Below are 25,982 nucleotides of genomic sequence, written 5' to 3'. Positions count from 1 at the left end.
AAATGGAGGATGAATGTGCCAATCAGTGGCAATTTCCTCTTTCACTGGAGCATAAGCCGAGACTGCGCACATTTGACAATCAGTGCGAGAGAAGGAGACCTTGGGGAGAAGGCAAGGAGAGACGGAAAGGTAAGCAAGATCGCTCACGCCGCCGCCGGCCGGGCAGGACGGGGTTAATCCCACGATCACATTCACTGTAACAAATGGAAGCTATGCGTTGTCCAAAGAGGCCAGTTGTTTTGTTTATGACCAACAGGAGAGCTTGCTTCGAATACCGTAGGCGATGTCAGGAAAGGAAAACAAAATATGTTGCTAATTGGGAACCTGAAGACCAGATCTCCAACCGTAGGCGATGTCAGGAAAGGAAAACGAAAATAAAATATATTGCTAATTGGGAACCTGAAGACCAGATCTCCAATCGTGTTAAGAAAACTAAACAATCAAAACGAAGCCCTCAAGGACGGTGCCCGCATTATATAATTGGCACCCGTGACTCAGCGGGTATAATTCGAGCCTCTGACTTGTGATTCTGACTTGCGTCTCCAGAGACTTAAATTAAAATATATAAATTGACACTATAGTGTTGTATTACAGAAAACCTATTTCAAATTAGATTTTTAATCTGTTTTCTCAAATGGCTATAAGTATGCCTGAAGAACAAGGGGGTCCCAGGACTGCCTTGGCATTTATACTGCCATCAGCGCCAATAAAAACAAATGATATTTGTCATCAGGTTGCTGTTTGAGGAAGTTTAATGTGCCCTTAATGGTTGTTTTCTGCAAGAGTCCTATTCTGCAAGAGTAGCAACTCTTTAAAATTGGCTGTGAAACATTTCCTCCTTGCGAATTAACTTACATCGGGGCTCTCTCCTTTGGAAGGAATATAACATGTTTTGTTGCAAATTTCTTCTGGTGCAATAAATCAGTTTTCAGATTGATAAAGTATTTCTACCTGCAATTGAGAGAAGGGAAGGGTGTTGGATTTATTTTTATTCTTCATTTGAACCTATTGATCATCGACAGCATTTAAGCATTTTTGTTTGACAATTTCTTTCATGTTCTTCAAATTTCTTTTGGTTTCATACAGCCCTCTCAACGTTATGTAGATTGAATTTAATGTATCGGACATAAAACTTTAAAAAAAATCTTGGTTTATGTTGAAATCTTAATAACCGCAAGTCTTTTGATTTGAGAATTCCATCTGTTTTTTCTTTTGCGGGTGCATAAATGTTTTATCCAGCACTCTTTCTTCCTTGATTGCTTCCCACTGCTGTAGATAAAATAAAACTCCAATATTCACTCTCAACTATGTGGAAAATCCCAATACTTTGGCACCTGGTTCATCAGGTGATGTTTGTTGCACCCCACTTCAAGTCACAGGGGTCCCATTTCCCACATTCCCTTTCAGCTTGCTAGGTTCACTGAAAAAAAATATTTTAATCCTTTGTGACATCTCCAAAAATTGATTTTGGAGTGTCTTGGATGTTAATAGAGGTAGCAACCAACAGTCTAGATGATCTGCCAGTCTGGCATCACAATTCCTGACAGTGTCAGGATTTTGGCATTTTAGTGTAGATGAAATGGGCAATATTCCATTATTTTGGTATGAACCCATGCGGATGGGATAAAAATTATTCTTGGCACAACATATGTAGACAATAGACAATAGGTGCAGGAGTGGGCCATCCGGCCCCTCGAGCCAGCACCACCATTCAACGCGATCATGGCTGATCACTCTCAATCAGTACCCCGTTCCTGCCTTCTCCCCATACCCCCTGACTCCGCTTTCCTCAAGAACTCTATCTAGCTCTCTCTTGAATGCATTCAGAGAATTGGCCTCCACTGCCTTCTGAGGCAGAAAATTCCACAAATTTACAACTCTCTGACTGAAAATGTTTTTCCTCATCACCGTTCTAAATGGCCCTTATTCTTAAACTGTGGCCACTGGTTCTGGACCCCCAACATTGGGAACATGTTTCCTGCCTCTAACGTGTCCAACCCCTTAATAATCTTATATGTTTCGATAAGATCCCTCTCATCCTTCTAAATTCCAGTGTATACAAGCCTAGTCGCTCCAGTCTTTCAACATACGACAATCCGCCTTAGTGCTCTAGTGTTGCTTGCAGTACTTGAAGTGGCATGGGAATTTTATAAGGGAATTAGTGATGTGCCATTATACAGATCTTTGCTCTACAAGAGTGTGACCTGTGTCTCCATTAGTATGTGTAGCTGTAGTTCTTGAGTTCAAACTTTGAGCAGGAAGTTACAGAAATTGGAATTTGCTTATCAATTTGAACCAGGTTGGAATCCATCTGTTCCTTTGCCTTGAAATTATTTCTACACTCGGAGCTGCAGCGGGTTGATGCTGGTTATAGATTTCCTGCAGCAATTCTAATATTTTGGTCATCTATTTGCATAGTCATTTTTGACAAATATGCCTGCATTATATGCTTGTAAATGTTATGAACACAGTACAGGTTGCCATTCACCATGCAAGGCATCCTTCCATTTTTCTTCCACATATCAGCATGACATTTTTTTAAATTTCAAGCACATTCTTTGAGTGATGGGTCTGAGCAGTTTATTCAATGGTTCACTAGGGCCCTGTACAACTGCAGAAGGACCTCTTTGCTCCTATACTCAACTGCTCTTGTTATGAAGGCCAACATTCCATTGGCTTTCTTCACTGCCTGCTGTACCTGCATGCTTCCTTTCAGTGACTGATGCACTAGGACACCCAGATCTCATTGTACATCCCCTTTTCCTAACTTGACACCATTCAGATAATAATCTGCCTTCCTATTCTTACCACCAAAGTGGATAACCTCACACTTAACCACATTAAACTGCATCTGCCATGCATCCGCCCACTCATACAACCTGTCCAAGTCACCCTGCAACCTCATCGCATCTTCCTCACAGTTCACACTGCCACCTAGCTTTGTATCATCTGCTGGGGGAAGGAGAGGGGTGGGTCGGTGGGGGGCGAGGGCAGGAGATTTCATTAGAACTGCAAAGGTGAGAAAATGTGTGTTTTAAGTTAGAGTGGGGGCTCAATACAACAAAGGGAAACGGACAAATGTAATCAGGTGAAGATTAAGGTTGTCAGGTGACACAAAAGCTGAATGAAGGTAGGAACAGAGAGGGGAGGGAAACAATGCTAGTTGTGTGCAAGAAAATAGACACAAAAAGCTGGAGTAATTCAGCGTGTCAGACAGCATCTCTGGGAAAAAGGAATCGGTAATGTTTCAGGTGGAGACTAGTTCTGTGCAATATGGAACTGTGCTGTTGCTGGAAATCTGATTGATAGAATCCTGGAAATACTCAACAGACCAGGTGTGTGACTGTGTGTCAGAAAATATCATTTTTTATGCAAGTGAGAAACGCTGGTTATGTGAAAATTGTTGAATTCAATATTCTGCCTTGAGCAATGGAAATTCCTGGGTAGGAGATGACCAGCTGGAAGAATGGTTGGGTAGGCCAAAGTCAGGAAAGTGACCGTGGAGACAGGTGGTGGTGGGGGGTTGACATGGATAGGTAAAGCTCAGAGGTGGGAAGAAGACAAAAGGCTGTGATAAAGAGAGAAGAGGTGTGAAATGGGAAGGCAAAGGATACAGATGGAAAGGGGGGGGGGGGGGGAAGGATAGAAGGAAAAATGGGTGCACATCCAGATGGGGCACAAGAAAGAGAGAGGGAATAAAGGGGGGAGGGGGGGATATGAGGTGCTTTTCCTCGCTCTGGCAATAGAAGAGGCCCAGGACATATCGGGCCTCATTGGAGGAAGTCTGCTCTAATGTTGCTTGCAGCAGTTGAAGTGGCATGGGAATTTTATAAGGGAATTAGTGATGTGCCATTATACAGATCTTTGCTCTACAAGAGTGTGACCTGTGTCTCCATTAGTATGTGTAGCTGTAGTTCGTGAGTTCAAACTTTGAGCAGGAAGTTACGGAAATTGGAATTTCCTTATCAATTTGAACCATGTTGGAATCCATCTGTTCCTTTGTCTTGAAATTATTTCTACACTCAGAGCTGCAGCGGGTTGATGCTAGTTATAGATTTCCTGCAGCAATTCTAATATTTTGGTCATCTATTTGCATAGTCATTTTTGACAAATATGCCTGCATTATATGCTTGTAAATGTTATGAACACAGTACAAGTTGCCATTCACCATGCAAGGCACGCTTCCATTTTTCTTCCACATATCAGCATGACATTTTAAAAATTTCAAGCACATTCTTTGGGTGATGGGTCTGAGCAGTTTATTCAATGGTTCAACTGCCTCAGTGTGCAATGGGATGAGAGGGCTCTAAAGAAGGTCTTTCCCAAAACTATTAGCTGGGACTGGACTAAACTTGAGTATGTCCCTCGGCATAGAATCCTAGATGCCTGATAATAGCCCCGATGTGCATGCAGAATGTGTCAAATGAACAGCTGCAGGGAAAATTCTACACAGGAATCAGTGACTGCCAAAACCACTTTACAGTAAAATCTTGCACAATTGGAGGGGGATTTTTTTGTAACTTTCATGTTTTGTTGGAACGACTGTACTTCACATTTCGTGATGTAAAACCGCTGACTTTCGAACTAACTCAAAAGTTCAGCAATCTCACCAATTTTAAAACATCTTACTTGGCTAATTATTTTTCCTTCTCATGAAATGATTACATCAGTAATCATTCTGCAAAAGTGTTGTTAATATGTGAGCAAAATTTAATTCTTATTTCCTTTAAAAATCAGCAGTTATCTGGGCATCAGCAGAATGCAGTACTTGGCGATTGGATTTTTCGTACTGAGCCAGTTCCTGGTTAAGGCCTTCAATGTCCCTCTGGGAGATCTGGAAAATGGAGGCCACCATTGGGTCGTTCTTGTTGCTGGCTCCAATGGCTGGTATAACTACAGGCATCAGGTACAAAACGAGCTTATATAAAGATAATTAGTGATGTGAGCTTTACCAGGAAGTAAACAAAAACTGTGGTTTTATCCATTTCTACTGAATCTGACAATTAGACACATTTTAAATGAAGCTGGTATATTTGGCACCTTATTCTTTTTAGCCTTCCCTGTTAAAAATGTTCCCGAATCCATTAAGACAATGCAATGCAACTGATCAATCCTCACCTCAGTACCAAGTAATTAAACTCTTAAGGTATTTATTCACAAAATGCTGGAGTAACTCAGCAGGTCAGGCAGCATCTCAGGAGAGAAGGAATGGGTGACGTTTCGGGTCAAGACCCTTCTTCAGACCGGTGCTGCAAGCGCAGTAAGGCAGCAACTCTACCGCTGTGCCACCGTGCTGCCCTGAAGGCAGCTAATCTGTCTGAAGGAGGTGTAAATGAGAGATATAGAACAAGCAGTTGCTGAAAATCTGAAATGAGGGATAATGTTCAAAATCCCATAGGTCAGGCAGCACCTGCGGAGAAAGAAAAACTGTTACTAGCCGTGATTTTAAAAGCAAAAAAAAAAAGTGATGCTGGAAAACTGAAACAAAAACAGACAATGCTGGTAACTCAGCAGGCCAGGAATCATCTGTGGGGAGAGAAACCAAGCTAACATTGCAGGCTGATCTCCCCTTTCCCCAACAAGTAAGAATTTCATTATTCCATTTCGAAACATGACATTTAAACATCTTGACTCGTTTGATTCTTGACCCAGCCATGAGAGGTTGTCAGTCTGAAACACCAACTGGGGCAACACTCCACCCTACCTGCCTGATCTGCTGAGCATCCCCTGCGTATCTTTATGCTAGCTAATTCTGAGAAACTGGGAAGGCTGGTTATCAAAGGGGCACAGCACTGAATTCAACCATTTCAGATAAGCAGCTTTCCTAGTGTTCCCTACTTCATATTTCCGGCTACTGCTGTGTTCTGTGCTTCACAGTTACAACAGGCTTGTTCTTTGTCTCCGTCCTCTCTCACAAATGATTCCCTCAATTAAATTGAATCTGGGAAGTAGATCTATAAAATGATATGAAAACAGCAAACGTTACAAAAAGGCTACTATTTGGAAACTGAAAGTGCCCTCCTGCTCAGAACATCCCTTTCAATAGACAATAGGTGCAGGAGGAGGCCATTTGGCCCTTCGAGCCAGCACCGCCATTCAATGTGATCATGGCTGATCATTCTCAATCAGTACCCCGTTCCTGCCTTCTCCCTATACCCCCTGACTCCGCTATCCTTAAGAGCTCTATCTAGCTCTCTCTTGAATGCATTCAGAGAATTGGCCTCCACTGCCTTCTGAGGCAGAGAATTCTACAGATTCACAACTCTCTGACTGAAAAAGTTTTTCCTCATCTCAATTCTAAATGGCCTACCTCTTATTCTTAAACTGTGCCCCTTGTTCTGCACTCTCCCAACATTGGGAACATGTTTCCTGCCTCTAACGTGTCCAACCCCTTAATAATCTTATACGTTTCGATAAGATCTCTCATCCTTCTAAATTCCAGTGTATACAAGCCTAGTCGCTCCAGTCTTTCAACAAATGATAGTCCCGCCATTCCGGGAATTAACCTAGTGCACGCCCTCAATAGCACAAAGGTACTATATTATGTTGGATGGTGACAGCTGTAAAAGCCACTATAATTTTTTTTTTCTCTCTCTGGTAGTCAAGAGGTAGAAATTTGTTGAAGGTTGAAAGCTGTAAACCATTCACTTTGGGGTAAATTCAATGTCCCGTTCTCCACTGGAGAACCAAACTAAAAGAGAACGTGATTACAATTAGCAATTTAGTCTTGTAATGGCGTTTCAAACTTAAAAATCATACAATTTATTTTTCATCTGAGGATGAAGATTATAAGGGAGTAATCCTCAATTACATGCGTTGGGAAACAGCTTAATCCCTCATTGTTAGCTTCAGGTTGCATCTTTAATTTCTCATAATTCTTAGTGAAGTAGGAAGCCATTTGTCCCATGTCCATGCCAGCAATTGGAGCATTCCAATTTGGCACGCAGCTTTTGGTTCTGTCTTCTGTTCTATAGCTATAATGCTATGTTGTTTATATTTTGTAAGCGTCTCGACAATTTTTTTGTCTAACGGAGGACTATTTGCGCTATTAACAGGCAGATGTGTGCCATGCGTACCAGATTGTCCACCAGCATGGCGTTCCAGATGATCGAATTATTGTCATGATGTTTGATGATTTAGCGCAGAGCAATGAGTAAGTATGGGAAAATAATGCTGCAGGAATTTCATTTCTGAATGCACGGTGGTTAACGACTTGTGTGTCTATTTTACCTACTGCATAGGAATCCTACAAAAGGCATTATTATTAACCAGCCCAATGGCACAGATGTGTACAAAGGTGTGGTCAAGGATTACGTACAAGAGGTAACCATTTTGAATTCTACTTGAAGTCTTCAGTTACATGTGATGGGGAAACCTTTTAAGCCCTCACTGTTAGTTTAAGGTTGCATCTTTAATGTCTCATGATACTGTTAATTACTTTTATCATATCAGCTTTTAAGCATGCCATGCAGTAAAACTCACAAGCTATTTTTAGCATCATTCATTGTTTTAAACTTGCATGTTTAGACAAAATGTTTGCAGTTGAAATTAAGATCTTAGTTACTCTGCATGGAATGATAGAAATTACAGAATTGTTTGTGAATAAATGTGAATTGTTCACTTAGCCTTGCAGTCTCTTGCCCTTGGATCTCTACAAGTGCTGATGTGAACAACCTTCCTAGGGTTTGCACTGAATTCCTTTTCCTCATGGGAAAGGCATTGCCCCATTAGTTGTGTTCCTTCAAGAATGGGGTCGGTACATCTATGCACCAAATCTGTATTCCAACAGAATTCTTGATTTGACTGAACACATTTCCTTTGTCAGCAATTTGCGTGATATTCATCCTGGTTGGATGTAATATTCTTCCTACCTCGCTGTGTTGCCTTGGCCCAGTGTAAAAATTTCTCGATTGTGGGCTGAAGACTGCATCATCGGCTGCCATTTCAGTTAAGGAGTGATGGGATACTGTGGTGTTGGCAATTATTTTTTCCCTCAGGTGTGACATTGAATCTGTGAAATATCTTCTTGCTCTGTTGGACTTAAAAGGATGACCAGAGAGTGTTCTGGCCAGAACCTGTCCCCGGAGCCAGCACTCCTACGAAAGAATTTCATTTATCTTTTGCCAGTCCTTTGGATAAGTTCTCCACCCTCTTAAAGTAGTGAAAACCTTCATGGGTTGCGAAGGATTGTGAAACACTTTGAGGACAATGAAAACTGTCAGTACAATACGTGTTTGTTGGTCCTTTCATTCTTTTACTATCTTTTGTATCAATCGTACAGCACGTGACCCCAGAAATCTTTTTAGCCGTCCTCCGAGGAGATGCAGAAGCTGTAAAGGGAAAAGGTTCTGGCAAGGTTTTAAGAAGGTAATTGCTTGGATGGTTTTAAACTTGTGTCAATGATATGCAAGTATCTTCCCACCATTTTATAGGAGTAATTACAGTGTCTTAGTTTCCAGTTGTGATCGCTTCCATTGCTACCGCCCAATTTTGATCATTCATAATTTGAACATTATGTAAAATAAGATTTGACTCCTTTTGCTGTTGCATGCAATTTTTACATCATGACTTTGACGAAGAAGGCCATTCAGTCCATCACATTTCTACTAGCTCCGAGTAATGCATCCAACCCTATTTTCCCCTCTCCCATTTCTCGTAACCTTTTCTTTCTTGCACATCCATCGATTCCTGCTTAATACTTGCCTCGGGTTAATTGGCAGTAACCATTTACTGTTCCTGTACACTTATGGGATGTGGGAGGAACCGGAAGTACTCAAGGAAACCCACATGTTCACAGAGAACATGCAAACTCCACGCAGACAGAACTGGAGGATCAAACCAAGGTCACTGGAGCTATGAGATAGTGGCTATATTGCATCACTTGTTCTGCCAGATTAGACTTCAGGAATTCTTCTTGCAATTTATCAGTCATGCAGTAGAAATGAAATATTCCTCTATGGTGGAGGGCTATTTTAATATTGGCCATATAAATTTCTGTCTGCTGTATTTTATTGAGCCATTAAGCAAAATACCTGCATATGTCACTTAAGTGCATTAGATAAAATTTAGTAAATAAATCATGGGCAGCAAACTATAAATACTTTGTGCATTAATTGAATTTCATTTTCAGAGTCATTGTGGGAGAGGTTAAATTCTATTTCACACCAGGACATTGTTGCTCATCCAAATACATCCATCCCAGTTTTTGTTTACTTCAGTGAAAAGGAAAAAGATACTTGCTTGATAATAGCAGCGAATTCATTGCTACCGCCCATCCCTGGATAATGAATGAGTTTCATTTTGACAGATGTCCATAAATTGATTTTTGTCCATCAGATGGAAAATACATGAACATTATTCAATTATTATCGCAGTGCCCCTGATAATGAATGCTGTCAAAAGCAAGTAACAGTGACAAGTGCAAACAAAAAGAACTACAGATGTTGTAATATTGTACAGAACACAAATGCAGCATCTCTGGAGCACATGGATAGGCAATGTTTCAGATCGGGACCCATCTTCAAACTAAGGATTGATAAGGCCTGGACTTTATGCCCGGAAGGTGAATTTCAACACCAGGATGTTTTGAACACCACATAAATGCAAAAACCTTAAAAAAAAAAAAAAATGCAATGTCCTTCCATTGAGAGTTTAAATATCCTGATTGAAACATGAAACAATTATTTTATAACATGGTGGTTCACACCTTTGTTTTAATCTTACTTTCTCATTCCCAAGCTTTTTTACTCAGCTGGATTTGCACAGAACCACAAGCTGCGTAATAAATGTTCAGACAGGTTAAGTTTTGGAACTACAAGTCTATTCAACGAAGCAGTGTTTTTTGACATTTGATTTCTTTTTACAATTACTTCAATTAGGAAATAGTATAGCTCCAATAATCCAGAACTGGCAGTAAGTACTATGCTGTTAAAGCAGCCTGATGTTCTGAGCTATTGGATAGCATGGGCCAAATAATTGGGAGTTTCGATCAAAGATTCTTGGAGTTTTATTGTATGTGCTAATTCAAAAAATTGAAAGTTAAATGTAATCTTAATTTAGATTTTAGATTTAGAGATACAGCACAGAAACAGGCCCTTCGGCCCACCGGGTCCGCGCCGCCCAGCGATCCCCGCACATTAACACTATCCTACACCCACTAGGGACAATTTTTACATTTGCCCAGCCAATTAACCTACAAACCTGCACATCTTGGATACTAATTTCAAGAATATTTATTGTAATGTTGTCTATTTAATTTAAATCTGTCTTGCAAAAATTGGATTCTATTTTGTGATTTGTCCTTTTTAAACTTTGAATTCTGTTGTGACATAACTTTTGTTTCTGTTTTGGCAGTGGCCCCAAAGATCATGTATTTATTTATTTTGCTGATCATGGAGCAGATGGAATACTGGGCTTTCCCAGTGATGATGTGAGTTTCTTGGCCTAAACCAAAGATAATAGAGCAGAGCAAGATAAACCACTCGACCCTAAAAACCGTAGTATGTCATGGCGCCATTTTATTAGTCAGAAACTTGCAGAAACGTTTAAAAAGAAAAATAACAAAAATCTGTGAATTGATAGATGAGATATATTCTGCATTTTAATGGTATCATCACACATACTGTTCCCCCACAACACCAATTACACTGCGAGAGGCATAGTGATCGGCTGGTTTTGCCTACTAAAATGGCGGACGTTCAGCTCCTTTGTGTACTACACCAGTATAGGCGTTTTCAACGGAGTGGTTCATCTTGCTCCTCTAGTATCTTTGGCCTAAACTTCCACTTTATCAATTTTCTAGATTCACAACTTAAAGGCTTTCACCATATTCATTGGCTAAATTGCTCAAAATACTGTTTAACCATAAGAACTAATTTATTATTTTGATTGAGTGCTTGTAAGGGTGACTTACAGTACCTTGTACTATCAGAGTTGCTCTTGTCTCTGTATATGCATTGACACTACCTTTTCTTTTGCCTGCAGTTTCTACAATAAAGTAGAAATAATTTTTTTAATGATTTTTAAAGTCAGGGTTGTTTGTACTAAAATGCACAGTAGTAATGTGTGTACATAGATCTACTTCAGAAATTCAGTTGCATTGGATTATAGTGGAAATGAATTTTCAAAGAGGAACGCAGGGTCTGTAACATCTCGAGCTCCAGTCCATACAGTGAAGGACACAATTCTATCCCTTAGTTATCTCGCATTATACATCGTCCTGTCCCAAATGTGGCTTCTAACAAATGAATATTTCCAGACATTGTGGTTCCCTGATTTTGTTTGGATTAGCCTGTCCTTCTGCCTTCAATCGCAAAAGCAAACTGTGAACTGTTTGGTTTCTATTTAAATGGTAACTAATACCACAAACTCATCATCTTATGACATTGCCTGCAGCATTCATGGCACTATGAGTCTATGCAACTGCATTTTTCTAATAATGACTTTACATCTTCATAAGTGCCTCTCTCTCCAGCCTTGTTGAGGTTTTCAAACTACCTTAAGTGTCTTATCGGTGGAAGTATTTGTTGCACAGATGTGAGAAGAGTTTTCATGTAAATACTTTCACATCCTATGTTCTAATTTTATTCTACGTTCTGGTTTTAGAATCTAAATGTTTTTTGGCATTAATGGATTGTGTATTTTTGTTTCAGCTTAATGTCGATGACCTACAGAAGACCATCAGATACATGCATAGACATAAGAAATATGCTCAGGTATTAACATCTAAAATTTCAAGAGGACTGGTAGGCTGGGGAAAGGAATGAAAGAAAAATGTCAACACAAGTTAGGTTTGCTTTACCAAAGTTTAAAGAAACCAGGTGCTCCGTATCCAGATGAATTTCAGTGCCGCATCGTAACAATTGTATCCCTAATATACTATGAGGAGAGAGTTTTCAAAGAAAATCTAAATTTTGTTTTTAAGATCTATTTGTGCAAGCAGTCATGATGCATCTCCTTCCACGAGTGTTACTAAAAGATAGCAACTGTTAGCATGAATCAATTTCCTATACATCGTATGTGAACAGTCGTGTGCTTGCACTCGTTTGGAAGCAGAATAAGGTGCACAGATATGATGACATTATGCTTTTGGTGCTTGTGGCAAAGTTACATTTCCAAGTAGTTGTGCTCTTATGTAGCTGTGCGCAGGATACATGAATAGATAAACTGTGGTTTGGTTAGTTTCCATTCCTTAACTACTACATTAACTGTTTTGGGAATTTTTAATGAGATGTAATGAACCATGTTTGCTGAAGCTGATATTCAATTGCCCTTTAATCTGCTTCCACAGATGGTGCTTTACATTGAAGCTTGTGAGTCAGGGTCAATGATGGTGGACCTTCCAGAGGATATTAATGGTATGGCAACTCTTGCATTTTATAGCTTGTGGTCAAGGCAAAACTTAAGATTCTAATTTGTTCCAAAACATTTCAAAGGTTTTATGATCCTTGATTTTATTTTTCAATTTATCTTTCCAAATTTCTTGAATGAGCTTTTGATGTACACGTTTAGGGCTAGGTTCCATACATTCTAAAATCTGACTATATTGAAGAGGGAAATAATATATTGTTCATGTAGACCTTTTATTTTTTACAGACCTCTATAATAACCCTATTCTTAATATAATTTCAATATTATAAAATTGCAGAGATGCTGAATATATGAATTAAGAATATTTTATACTGTAAACATTCACCAGTTCAGGCTGCATCAGTGGAAAGGGAAATTGGATGGTTTCAGCTTGAAGACTTCCTCAGTACTAGGAGAATGAGGAGAGGGGAGGGAACGTTTTGAAGTTGGATGGAGAATGGGGGGGGGGGGGGGGGAAGGATGAACAGAATTGAGGGATCTGTGATGAAATCATGTCAGGATGTAGAGACAGAGAACAAACAAAGGCAAGGTAAGAGGAAATATTGTTGAGGTAGTTGTGCAAGTCTGTGTGTTTGCAATGGGTGTTGGACACTGGCCTCTCCCTGAGGATGAGACAAATATCTACAAATGAAAAGTCAGAAATAAGCCACATGAAAATGAGGACATAATAGAAATTGTCAGTAAATGTAATGATATTTATGTTATGTAGAGTGCTTACTGTAATGGTGCTGCATTGTTCAATGCATCAGAAAAAGTGTAGAGGAAGGGGACCAAGTCAGACTAAATCAAGAACTGTTACATATTACCCATTGAGGGACAAGTGTAGCTCGGGACCATAATGAGAATCCATGTATTTCTGTTTTATACGCAAGAGTTTATTTTCCCACTGTCTTCTTTTTAATGTTTGGCTACTATTTGCCTATTTTTCAGGATGCTTAAGATTGTAGTAACCCAGAAACATTTTATGTTCTCCCAGCACTATTCCTGTGATCTGTCTCTTCACTCAAACTCAACCATCACCATCTCTTTTTTATTTATTTTAATCGTGGTGACACACGCATACACACATGCACATTTGCCCACACACGCCTTTAGTGTAACTAATCTAATCTTCAGTCCTGCTTTACCAATGTTGTACCATCTAATGCCGAATAAGGCAAAGAACCCAGTACTGAGGAAAACATTCCATCTGCTGATTTATTCTATCCAGAGAACCTGCTTGAGGTCAATGTTTTATTTTATAATTCTGCCGATATCATGCTTTTTTTCCCCCTGTTTTCACTATTTTTGTGTTCGGCATGGACTCGGTGGTCCGAAGGGCCTGTTTCCGCGATCTGTCTCTTAAACTAAACTAAACTATAAAGAAATGTAGCATTTTAAATTTGGCCACCATTCTCCTAGACAATTTTATTCCTTCGTCCATTGAATTCTATACCTTTTAATCACAGTGTTTGCCACTACTGCTGCCAATCCAGATGAATCCTCTTATGCCTGTTATTATGATGAAGCTAGAGACACCTATTTGGGTGACGTGTACAGTGTTGTGTGGATGGAAGACTCTGACCAGGTATGAAGGAAAACATTAAAAATAACTTATCTAATTTATTTGTACATGGAGGTAATGTTGTAGGAATTCCATTCACATTCCCTTTATCGTTTCAGGAGGACCTGAGAAAAGAATCATTGCATCAACAATTCAAAATTGTAAAGAAAAGAACCAACACAAGCCATGTGCAAGAGTATGGGAATCTGGTAAGGGTTTCACTTTGCAATCCACAGTCAGTGACAGCATTGTTCCAACTCTTTTAGAAGAGGACGTGAGCGGAAACAAGCTTGTTTTTATGTAGCTAATTGGTTAAAAAGAGGTGGCTTTAAATTTTCTTCCATTTGCTTCAACTATCCCTCATCACCATCAGTCTTCTGGGTTCCTTCAGTCAGCATCTATCTCCTTCTGTTTCCTTCACTCATGTACAGCTCCTAGAAGGATGTGATTAGTGTAATTTCAGTGTAAATGGGTGCTTGATGGTCAGTATAATGGGGCAAAAGGCCTGTTTCTGTGCAGTATGACTGTTTTTTTCTTTCATGCATCTTCCACTGCAAGTTTAGAACTTCAAAATCCAGTTTCTCTTTGAGGCTATATATATAATTTCTGTAATAAGTGTCCAAAGAGGAAGATATTGGGCCACTGGAACCTTGTGGGATCCACTCATATTTTAATTCAGACTGGATAATTGCTTATAATAATAATAATAATAATAATTCATTTATTTTATATAGCGCCTTTTCGGGTGCTCAAAGCGCTTTACAAAAACAATCAACATAAAAACAAACAGACAAACTATCCTAATGGAAAAGCGGCGAATAAACAACGCCAGCGTCCTCTCACGTCAGGGTCCGGCAGTAGACAACAAAAAGCACAGGACACACAGATACAATTTTTACACAAACAGCCATCACAGTGATTGCTCTAGGCACACCCTCACTGTGATGGAAGGCAAAGTCTTATCTCCTCCTCATTCTTCTCCCGTGGTGCCACGAGGTGATCGAGGCTCCCAACTTTTTGAAGCCCCCACCGGGCGATGGAAAGTCCCAGGGCTGAGCCGAGCAGGCCGATGAAAGTCCTGAGCCCCCACTGGGCGATGGAAAGTCCCAGGGCCGAGCCGAGCAGGCCGATGAAAGTCCTGAGCCCCCACCGGGCGATGGAAAGTGCTGCGGCTGAGCCACGCAGGGTGATGAAGGGCCTGCGAGCGGGTTGATCGTACCTCGCGCTTCGGGGCGGTCGAAGCTGCTACGGCTGGAGCTCCCAAAAACCGGTCGCCAGCCAGGGACCTGCGAACTCCCGATGTTGCGGTCTGCAGGGCCCACGGCCGAAGCCTCCGAGATGGTAAGTCCAGGCCCTGCGACCGGAGTCTTCAAGGTCGATCCCAGCTGGAGGCCGCCGACTCCACGATGTTAGGCCGTAGCGCGAACGGAGATACGACACGGTAAAGGTCGCATCTCCGTTGAGGAAGAGATTAGAAAAAAAGGTTTCCCCCAACCCCCCCACCACCCCCCCACATACACAGAGTTAAAAATAGAACAAAACGTACATTAAACGATGACAATAGACAAAAAACAAAAAAAAGACAGAGAGACTGCCGGTGAGCCGCAGCTGCAGAACACAGCCACGCCCCTTTTTTTTATATGGTTGATAATGGAAATGGGCAGTTGACAGTTTGAGATGACATTTTGGGGCTCAATATTTAATACAGTATTTCCAAATTGGTAATGTTTCATCTTTGTTTCTTACCACTACTTCAACTTAGGGATGAGTAACAGTGAGAGTTTTAAAAGTTTGTTTTTAAAAATCCAAAACTCTGATAAAGGTGTGTTTTAAATGAAACCTTAAAAATATAACTATTGAGTACTATTTAGGAACTATTATTCTGGGTTTGGAAGTCTTGCCTACTGACTCTAAGGCAAGCACTGAACAAAACTGTAATTGAAGGTAGAGAAAAATGCTCACCAATGGTCGTATTAACAATTGATTATGTAAAAATGTTCTTTTCTTTTCCCCAGACACTATCCCACATGAAACTGAATGCATTTCAGGGCTCCAAGAAAGCTCCGCCCAAGACACGGCCTCCGCTAGACATTGTGGATGCGGTGCCAAGCCCTGATGTCCTGCTTGACATCCTGAAGCGCAAGTATATGGCAACGAATGACATTGAGCTGGCTCAGAAGCTGCTGACGGAGATTAATGCGCACCTGGAGGTGAGATTCACACACCAGAGTTATCCACACAGTGTGGCTCTATTTTTTCCAAAATTAAGATTTAGTAAATCTCAGTGGTGGCGCAGTGGTAGAGTAGCTGCCTTACAGCGTCAGAGACCCAGGTTTGACCCTGACTACGGGTGCTATCTGTACGGAGTTTGATAAAATTCAATCAAATCTGCCAGGCAGGATGAGTAGCAAAGCCATGATGGCATGATTTGATTAATTGCTGCCTTCCTAGTGTAAATTAGTCCGATCTCTCCAGAATTTTTTTTAATTACCTCACTACCACTGACACTAGATGCATGGCATGAAATTATTTGGCTTACCCCAGACGCCCTTAAATAAAGGTACCAATGTTTAGCCATTGCATAGTACTACTTCTTGACCAGTGCATCTGTTCTCTTGCAGAGGAAAAGAGTAATTCAGGAGACGATGAAGAAGATTGCTTTCTTCGTTACCCAATCTGTGGAGCAAGCAGATTGGATTTTAAATTCTCGAAGTAGGATCCATGATCACGCGTGCTATCAAACAGTAAATTACCACTTCAAAACGCGCTGCTTCAACTGGCACGTGTCACTGGTAAATAAACTAATTACTACAAAGGAAAAATTATGTTTTAAAATAAAACCTGCTGCATGTTACTTTGCTTTACTGGGGCACCAGTTGTGAACTAAATTTGGAGATGTCATTGTCATTTAAAAAGTAGCCACCACAATATTCTCTTTGGTTGATGATGTGTGGAATGGCAGTAAAAAGATAGTGGGCTGGATAACGTTGCACCAAACTGCCGGCATCTCTATTATAGTAAAGTCAGTCCAAATTACTGGCTAACATCAGCCAGTGATAATGGGAAATCTGCCTACTGATCCTGTGCCAGAGTAGGCCATGAGCAAGGATGCAGTGCTGCCAGAGCTCCCCGGAGCATCGCTACGGCACCTCTGTAAAAAATAAAAAAGCCAAAATAAACAGCGGGGAATTTGAACTTGCGGGGAATTTAACAGCGGTCGTTCCGGCACCAGTGACAGCTCCGGCACCTAAAAAATTAGCACTGCAACACTGGCCATGAGCCAGCCCATTTGAATGGAGGAGATCGGCTGCAAAGGATCAGAGGAGCAGACAGTAACTTACACCTTAGTCGAATGCATTGAGTACAATCAAATGCTTTTTATGACGTTTTAAATGCTGCCATTTTAAATGCTGCCTGTTAATTGATGTCAGTAGATTCAGGACAAACCTAATCCAATTCTAATCTGTGCCAAGGTGAAATAATGTGAAAAATACAACATTGATGTTTATTCCAATGGTTAATTTGCAGCTTATCATATCTTGCTTTATCCTTTTACTTACTTTGTTGGGCCTTTGCAGCAAGAGTGATAACCTTGCTTCTATCTATCTGACTATTTATATTGTTTCCTAGTTGTGCTTGGTCTACCACAGTTGAGGAGCACACAATAACAATCCTAAACCAAAGTGATCTTGATTTTGTTTTAACGTGTGAAAAAAATCGCAGCTGTAAAGATTCATTTGGAAATCAGTTGTGGTGAACGTGTGAATTAAAAAAATTCTTTGTGCTCAATTTATTCTAACTTAATTTTCCATATAAGATGTTATACATTGTTATTCTTCCTATTAATGTTGCTTGTACCTTTTTTCAGAACGAGTATGCACTGAGACAACTTTATGCTTTAGTCAATCTTTGTGAAGGCTACTCAGTAAACAGGTAATACTCCGTGTTCTGATTTTTATCTCTCTATGTTGTGTTTAAAGTGAAATGATTTCTTTTTAAATGCTTGGAAACCTTGCAACCAACAAATTAAATGAAAACATTCTTTATTACAATGCTGCACATAAAACAATGAAAGCAGAAAGTTCGGGGAAACAACATGTCGTCACTCTGGCTCAAGGCAGATCTTGTTTTGCTTGCAAAAGGGATGTTTATGTAGACAATTGCACTACATTTTCTGAGCATCTCCGTTCCTCTACATGCCCCTGAATGAACCCTGGTCCCTCTTATTATTTTGTTTTACTAGCATCTTATTTCAATGGTGTTATAGGAACCATTTGAACTAACTATTGCATATCCTTTTGCAGTATCCTTCAAGCCATGGATAAAGTGTGCCTTGTGAGGAGTTAAAATGCACTGGACTGAATACACCGAAAACTTTCGTTTGTTCTCATTTGGCACTTCAAGGATTGAGAATAATTGAACAGATTTGTTTGATTTACTGTGGAACAAATCCTTAACTGTCTTGATTTTAATATTGCTTCATTTTAAACATTTTGATTTTCATACAGTTTCTGTACAAGAAAGCTTGCTCAGATTGCCTTACAGATGGAAAGTAATTTTCTGTGAAATATGCACCTTGTAACCAAAGATATTCATTTCCCTTTGGTTGGTTTTTATATTGGTTATAAATGACTAGGATGAAGGGAAAGCACTAATTGCCACTATTCTAATGTAACTGTACTCAAAAATACACGTATGTATAAAAACTGAGTACAAATCACTGAAATACAAATTTTAGCAGGTCAAATATATATATATATATATATATATATATATATATTTGAAACGTCAGGTGTGGAAATATTGAACAGTTGCATACATTCCTGTCTGCCAAGATTATTAAATGTGTTTTCAATAAATGTACCTGGTAGTATCTCATGTATTGCTGTTTTCAATATAATATCCTTGTATTTATGAATGCAAATTTAGTCATAGAGCTGTGCAGAATGGAAGCCAGCTTTTCGGCCCAACTCTTCCATGCCAACCAAGTTGTCTAACTGAGCTTGTGCTACTTGTCTGTACTTGGCTCGTATTCCTCCAAACCTTTCCTAGTACTTTTCAAGTACCTCTCCAAGTGTCTGTTAAATGTCACAGTTGTACCTCTCCTCTACCACTTCCTCTGGCAGCTTATTTCATTTAGGCAAAACATTACCGCAAAGATCCCCTTTAAATCTTTCACCTCTCACCTTAAACCTGTGATCGAAAAGTATTAGACTCCCCTACTTCACCATCTATACTCCTCATGATTTTGCATACCTCTAAGGTTACCCCTCAACTCCTATAGAGAATAAAGTCCTAGCCTATCCAGCCTTTCCTTGTAACTCAAACCCTCCAGACCTGGTATCATCTTCATAAATATTTTTGCACCCTCTACAGTTTAATAACATCCTTTCTATAGAAGGAAAACCGGAACTGTAGATAGTACTCCAAATGTGGCCATACCAGTGTCTTGTACAGCTATGACACTGTTCCAGCTCTTGTATTCAATTCTCTGGAATGTGGGAGGAAACCGGAGCACCCAGAGGAAACTCATGCGGCACAGGGAGAATGTGCAAACTCCATACAGGCAGCACCGTTGTCAGGATCGAGCACGGGTCTCTGGTGCTGCAAGGCAGCAACTCTACTGCTGCACCACAGTGCTGCCCCAACACTCCTGAGGAGGTCGAGAAAATCTCCCCAGCAGAATATTGGTCTGTCTCCACTTCAGGTGCAACTCATCCCTCTTGTACCGGCCTCCTCTGCCACCTGACCCCTTCCCACTGTACCAGCTCCTCAGGCACGTTTTCATTTGTGCTCTCCTACTATCCCGACTGTCTCTAGCATGTGGCACTGGGAGTAATCCAGAATTTACTATCCTTAAGATATTTTTTTAACCTCCTGCCTATCTCCCTACATTTACTCGACAGAATCTTGTCCCTTTTTCTTCCAATAGCTGAGTAGCCTCCATCTGTGTGTTATTAACTCAAAAGAGTTTTATTGTCATATGTCCCGAAATGGTACAATGAAAAGTAAGTGAATTGTTGGTAATTATCTTTCTATTATTTCTTATTTACATTTCTCATTCCAGTTATAATTTGTTACATTGCAGAATCTCCCTTCCTCAGTCTGTTGCTGATCTGTATTTTGTAATACCCTTGCTTCTGATCCATGAGTTTACATTTAATTCTCATGTCAGTGACTCAATGGCGAAAGTTGGTAAATTGTAATTCAATTGTGAGGTTGGAGCTTAAGAAGTTGGAGTCTTTAGATGGAGTGTTAAACTACCCTCTTGGTGTGACAAGAGATCCTTCTGCACCAGTTCAAAGATAAGCATGGAGACTGTCCTGGGAATCCCCCTCAATCTTTAACCATCCCTTTGATAACAGAAGCAGATTACCTGGTTGTGGTCATATTGCCTGTGTGAAATCACTATGTATGGGGGGTTACGTTTTGGCTTTATAACAGGGACTGCAAAAAGTAAATTGTTGCCGATAAAATAATTTGAAGCTGGATGAGATGCTGTATAAATGCAAGTCTCACTTTATTCACTCAATGTTGGTCCTCATCTCAGTTACTGGCGATGTTCATTCTACTCCACCTCCTGTCCTCTCAGCTAAGTGTAGTATGGCACGGTGGCGCAGCGGTAGATTTGGCGCCAGTGACCCGGGTTCGATCCTGACTACAGGTGCTGTCTGTACAATTCATACACCAGTTATCCACACACAGTGTAGCTCTATTTTCCAAAATTAAAATTTAGCAAATCTCAATCGCGGTTGGCGCAGCGGTAGAGTTGCTGCCTTACAGCGCCAGAGACCCGGGTTTGATCCTGACTACAAATGCTGTCTGTACGGAGTTTGTACGTTCTCCCCATGACATGCGTGGGTTTTCTCTGAGATCTCCGGTTTCCTCCCACATTCCAAAGATGTACAGGTTTGCAGGTTAATTGGTTTGGCATAATTGTAAATTGTCGCTAGTGTGTGTCGGTAGTGTAAGTGTGCAGGGATCACTTGTCGACACGGTGGGCCGATAAGGCCTGTTTCCGCGCTGTATCTCTAAACAAGCTTGTGTGGCAATAGTTACATCTTTACAGTTTGTTCCACTTTAATTTTCTCTCTTAAAATCGTATCCTTTCACTGTAAAAAGTATCTTTGCCAACAGATCTGTCAGATAATGCCTGATATGCAGGTGTGAGAACAGTAGGGTGTGTTAAATTAGGGGAATCATGACTAAGGTATATCGTCCCCTAACATTTTGGATAAGAGTTCGGAATAGAATAAAATATGATATTATTATCTTCATGAGAATCGTTGGACTGGCTTCATTTTGCTAGCATCGCAATAGCGTTGTTTAAGGACCATGGGAAGAACAAATCGCAATAACATTGTTTAAGGACCATGTGAAGAACTAGAAGAAACCTCAAGTTGTATCTGACCTTTTAATCTTTGATTGATTAAATTTAAGAAATGGTCCATTGATGTGAAAAAGAAACAACTCAACTGGTGTCCTTATTATAATTGCACTGATTGAGTTGCAGTGTTTGGAGATCACACGTTTCCAGATTGAACAATTCTACCTTGGCCACTGTCAACACACAGGCTCCAGTATTCCACCACTTTCCCCGCTGCTACTCCTTTGAAGAGGCAGCTCAGCAGAATTGGAAGTAGATGCTGGAATAAAAACACCCCCATGGTCACACTCCACTAGTTCCTGCTTGATTTGCATAAACCTGAGACTGATCTGAAAAAGCTGGTGGAATTAACCACGTAAAAACCCAAACATTAAATTCCCATTTCCTCAGGTTGGCTGATATTTTCAGAAGAAGGGTCTCGACCCTTAACGTCACCCATTCCTTCTCTCCAGAGATGCTGCTTGTCCCGCCGAGTTACTCCTGTACTTTGTGTCTATCTTAGCATTTGCAGTTCAATACGATACGATACGATAGAACTTTATTTATCCCAGGATAATTTATTTATAATTTATTTATAATTTATTTATTTATTTCGACCCGAAACGTCACCCATTCCTTCTCTCCCAAGATGCTGCCTGACCTGCTGAGTTACTCCAGCATTTTGTGAATAAATCGATTTGTACCAGCATCTGCAGTTATTTTCTTATAGAACTTTATTTATCCCAGGAGGGAAATTGATCTGCCAACAGTCATAAAAACACATTCCTACACATGATATTTTCAGGTGATTGGTATTGGTGTAAATCATGTGATAGGTATAATTTAGTTTCAAGTTGCAGAATGAAATGAAAAGGGACTTTCCCCAGAGCTGGAGGGAATCATTTATTACATTCTTATGGCAATTTGCACCCTGCGAGATTATTTCCTTATTCAACTCAGGTTTTTATATTTACAAAGATTACAATCCCTATCTTTGTCTGTGAGAACAACCTACTGCAAACGAGCAAAAAAAAAAGCATTCTGGCGTGAGCGTGTCTGATAACATGAAATGGATGCACCACAGGAACCATCTGTCCTGTTACTTTGAGACATCTGCTTACTCACCAGCATGGTTGTGAGGGAGAGTTGGTTTGACAAAATACTTGGCATAGAGGAAGGGGAATTGTTTCTTCATGTGTGATCTTTTCATGTTCATACGTGATAGGAGCAGAATTAGGCCATTCGGCCCATCAAGTATACTCCGCCACTCAATCATGGCTGATCTGTCTCTCCCTCTTAACCCCATTTCCTGCCTTCTCCCCATTTTATCAAAATCATCGTCTTCAGAGAAAGTAGACCAGAAACTCCACGAGAGGTGGGTGCAGGATTGGGTTGGCATTTTACCTGCACTTCTTCCATTATAGTGCACTGCATTCAGTTTTCAGTGTGGTCTTCTCTACATTGGAGAAACCAAACACAAATTGGGCGATCGCTTTGCAGAGCACCTACTTTCAGACTGCAGAGGCAACCCCGAGATCCCTGTTACTTACTATATCTCCTCATCCTGTTCTCACTGATCGTTCAGTGGCCTCCTGTGCTTTTACAAAGAGACCCAAAGCAAGACAAAGGAACAGCAGCACGTGTGCCAGGGCACATTGCAGCCTACTGAAATCTTGAGGTAACTTGACATCTCTGTATCAGTAACTTGATGTCTCTGTATCAGTCGAGTATATGTGATATTGGCTCAGCTTACATAGAGCAGTACAGAAGAAGAACAGGCAACTTTGGCCCACAATGACACTGCCTGTCATTAATAATCCAGGAGGATTAACATTTTTGCCACCATTATTCTTGCAAGTAACCAAACGTGCTACTTGTTAAAGAGGAAATGGAGAATTAGGGGAACATAACATCACAGGGTCTCACATGTGCTGTTCCCTGAAACTTGCCTTATTGTCCACAATGCTAATTTCCTTAATACTCACAGATTTTTAGATAGCATATATATTAGTTACCTTAAACTATTAAGTGTCAGTCTGTGATAGTATCTGATCAATTTATTTAGTTTTTAGTTTAGGAGATACAGCGTGGAAACAGGCCCACTGAATCCGTGCTGACAAATGATCTATGTTATCCCAGTTTTGTATCCTACGCATTAGGGGCAATTTACAGAAGCCGATTAACCTACAAACCTGCACATCTTTGGAATGTGGGAGGAAACCAGAGCACCCGGAGAAAACCCATGTGGTCACAGGGAGAACGTACAAACTCCATACGGACAGTCAGGATCAAACCCGGGTCTCTGGTGCTGTAAGGCAGCAACTCGACTGTTTCACCACTGATCACTTTCATTAATATTGAAGAAGCTGATGGGGTAATTAACATCAACCTGTTGGGAAATAGGGACCAGGGACTTATAGGGTGAATACACCGTATCATGGTACAATGGATTCAGGTCAACAACCTTCACACGATGAGCGAATAGCTTCAGTGGATGTGGCACTGGGCCACGTGAAGGCACGTCAATTTGGAGAGATGGGGAAGGAAAGAATCTGAATCGCTGGTGTGCTTCAGAATTAAAGGACGTTCCTTTCGGAGATGAGAAGGAGATGAGAAGGAATTTCTTTAGTCAGAGGGTGGTGAATCTGTGGAATTCTTTCCCACAGAAGGCTGTGGAGGTCATCAAAGGATATTCTTAAGGCAGAGAACGATAGATTCTTGATTAGTACAGGTGTCAGGGGTTATGGGATGAAGGCAGAAGAATAGGGCTATGAGGGAGAGATAGATCAGCCATGATTGAATGGCGGAGTAGATTGATGGGCCGAATGGCCTAATTCTGCTCCTTTCACATGACCATATGACTTATGACCAATGTTGGTAATGCTATCAATTCTGTTAAAGTGGCACAATGGTGCAGTAGTTAGTGATGCTGGTTCAATTCTAACATTGTTCACTGCTTGTGTGTAGTTTACACGTTCATTAATTCATTAATCCAAAAGGAAGTGCGTGAAAGAGAATAAGTTGCAAGCGTTTAAAGAACAAAGGCATTGGACCATGAATGAGATGGCACCCCAGGCAGTTAACATGAACCTGATGGACAGAATGGCCTCTTTGTGTATTGTGCTACATGGTGTAACTTCCTTCCCCTAATTATTAGCTCACACATCTATCAGTGGGTGCCGCACTAATCCAAACTTGGAGCATTTCAAGATGCACCATCAAATGAAAATGTAAGATTCTTTGCCACCAGCTTGGCCGATTCTTGACTGTCAGTAAATCGGCCTTTTACCCTCTCCAAAATTTACAAACCTAATAAAACATATATATTTTTGAAAGTTTAGTTTGGTTTATTATTATTGTCATGTGTACCAAGGTAGAATGAAAAGCTTTTTTGTTGGGTGTTAAGCAACTCAGCGAAAAGGCTATACATGATTACAATCAAGCAGTCCATAGTGTACAAGTACAGGTACAGGCTGCTATTGATATAAAGATTTAAAAGATTGGAGCGATCGTAATGAGTGATAGCAGATCCACTTCTGGGACCAGCATGCAAAGAGTCACCTGGCCTCAGTTCCATCTTGATCTATATCAAGAAAGGGTTTTGTCATTTTATTTTCTTCTCGCATGATACTCAAAGCTGTGTCCTGGAAATTAACCTTTAATGCCTGATGGCAGCAGGAAAACGCTGGAGGGTGCCAAACCTAAAATTAGGGAGACCAGCAGTGCGAGACAGTCCATCACCCACCCCTGAGCCCCTGTCCCCTTTCTCCCTTATCGCACCCACTGATTTGACATCTCACTCCTCCTCTTCTCTCCTTATTTGATAGCCTTTCGTTTCCTTTTCACCTCCAGTCCTTGTCACTTACAATCAAATTGCCCACACCTGTATCTCATGAGAGTCTTTGTACCACTCCCCTCCTCTCTTCCCCCAACTCCTAACTGTCTGAAGAAGGTTCCTGACCTGAAACGTCATCTGTCCATCCCCTTCACAGATGCTGCCTGACATGCTAAATTCCACCATCACTTTGTTTTTTTTACCTCAAAAAGTATATTGACAAATGGATATCTTACGCTCTAAATCCATACTTGTGCACATGCTTTGAGTTTTCCATAAGGACTGTCATTATAAACCTAATTACAGAAATGAATAGGGCTCAAGTATTGTTATGAGGACAGATTTAATTTGATCATTTGGAAGATTGTTTTTTGGAAAATATAGCCTAGACTTCTCTGAAATGTTTTTGCAGCCTTTGCCTTTTAGCTAATCAGACCTCTCTCTTACAGTGTGATTAGCAGTAACTGGAAAGCTGCATTAATTATGATATTCACAGGCTAATTAAAAATACCATTAAAAGATGAATATGTGTACACAACTTGAAAAAGTGGAGAAACCTATAGTACAGCAGGCAGTGGATGCCATTTCCCCAAGTCGATAATTGTGCTGCTTATTCCTACAGAGTAGGACTGCCGGCTTGGCCCAAGTACAATGGAACTGCATTACAATGGGACTTATGTGAAGATTTTATTAACAAAGTTAATGATTAATTGTATTTTCTAATTTTAACTCTAAAGTGAATATGCAGTTTAACCTGTTCATTGCCAAGATATTTTTTCACTATTGGCCACCCTGTGCTGGGTCTTTCTAGGTCAATGATGACTTGACCAAGGCAAAACGAGTATACTTAGGGATGGAACTGAGATGTA

At 40.5% G+C, this 25,982-nt stretch overlaps 1 protein-coding gene across 2 annotated transcripts; it reads left to right on the top strand.

The window, feature by feature from the left end:
* lgmn (legumain) lies at nt 1–21,503 on the top strand. 2 transcript variants are annotated; one of them, XM_078406782.1, is made up of 14 exons: nt 1–129; nt 4,738–4,906; nt 7,056–7,153; nt 7,242–7,323; nt 8,282–8,367; nt 10,354–10,429; nt 11,652–11,714; nt 12,290–12,356; nt 13,818–13,936; nt 14,032–14,121; nt 15,928–16,122; nt 16,534–16,704; nt 17,781–17,845; nt 18,217–21,502. In XM_078406782.1, the coding sequence occupies exons 2-14, from the start codon at nt 4,760–4,762 to the stop codon at nt 18,257–18,259; spliced, it is 1,302 nt and encodes a 433-aa protein (XP_078262908.1). In that variant the 5' UTR covers nt 1–129; nt 4,738–4,759; the 3' UTR covers nt 18,260–21,502. The 2 variants fall into 2 exon arrangements, with proteins under 2 accessions (XP_078262908.1, XP_078262909.1); XM_078406783.1 differs by having other exon boundaries at nt 83–129; nt 4,741–4,906; nt 18,217–21,503.
* The last annotated feature ends 4,479 nt before the right edge of the window (nt 21,504–25,982 follow it).

This window comes from Rhinoraja longicauda, chromosome 10 (genome assembly GCF_053455715.1).
Source record: "Rhinoraja longicauda isolate Sanriku21f chromosome 10, sRhiLon1.1, whole genome shotgun sequence".
Taxonomy (NCBI): Eukaryota; Metazoa; Chordata; class Chondrichthyes; order Rajiformes; family Arhynchobatidae; genus Rhinoraja; species Rhinoraja longicauda.
Note: the sequence above shows the minus strand (reverse complement) of the source record. Positions and strands in the feature narration are given on the sequence as shown.

Bases quoted from the DNA above. Each gene is read 5' to 3' on its own strand.
- lgmn (XM_078406783.1), top strand. From the start codon at position 4,760: ATGCAGTACTTGGCGATTGGATTTTTCGTACTGAGCCAGTTCCTGGTT. The intron at 8,368-10,353 runs GTAATTGCTTGG...CTGTTTTGGCAG, and splicing joins TCTGGCAAGGTTTTAAGAAG to TGGCCCCAAAGATCATGTAT. The intron at 11,715-12,289 runs GTATTAACATCT...CTGCTTCCACAG, and splicing joins GACATAAGAAATATGCTCAG to ATGGTGCTTTACATTGAAGC.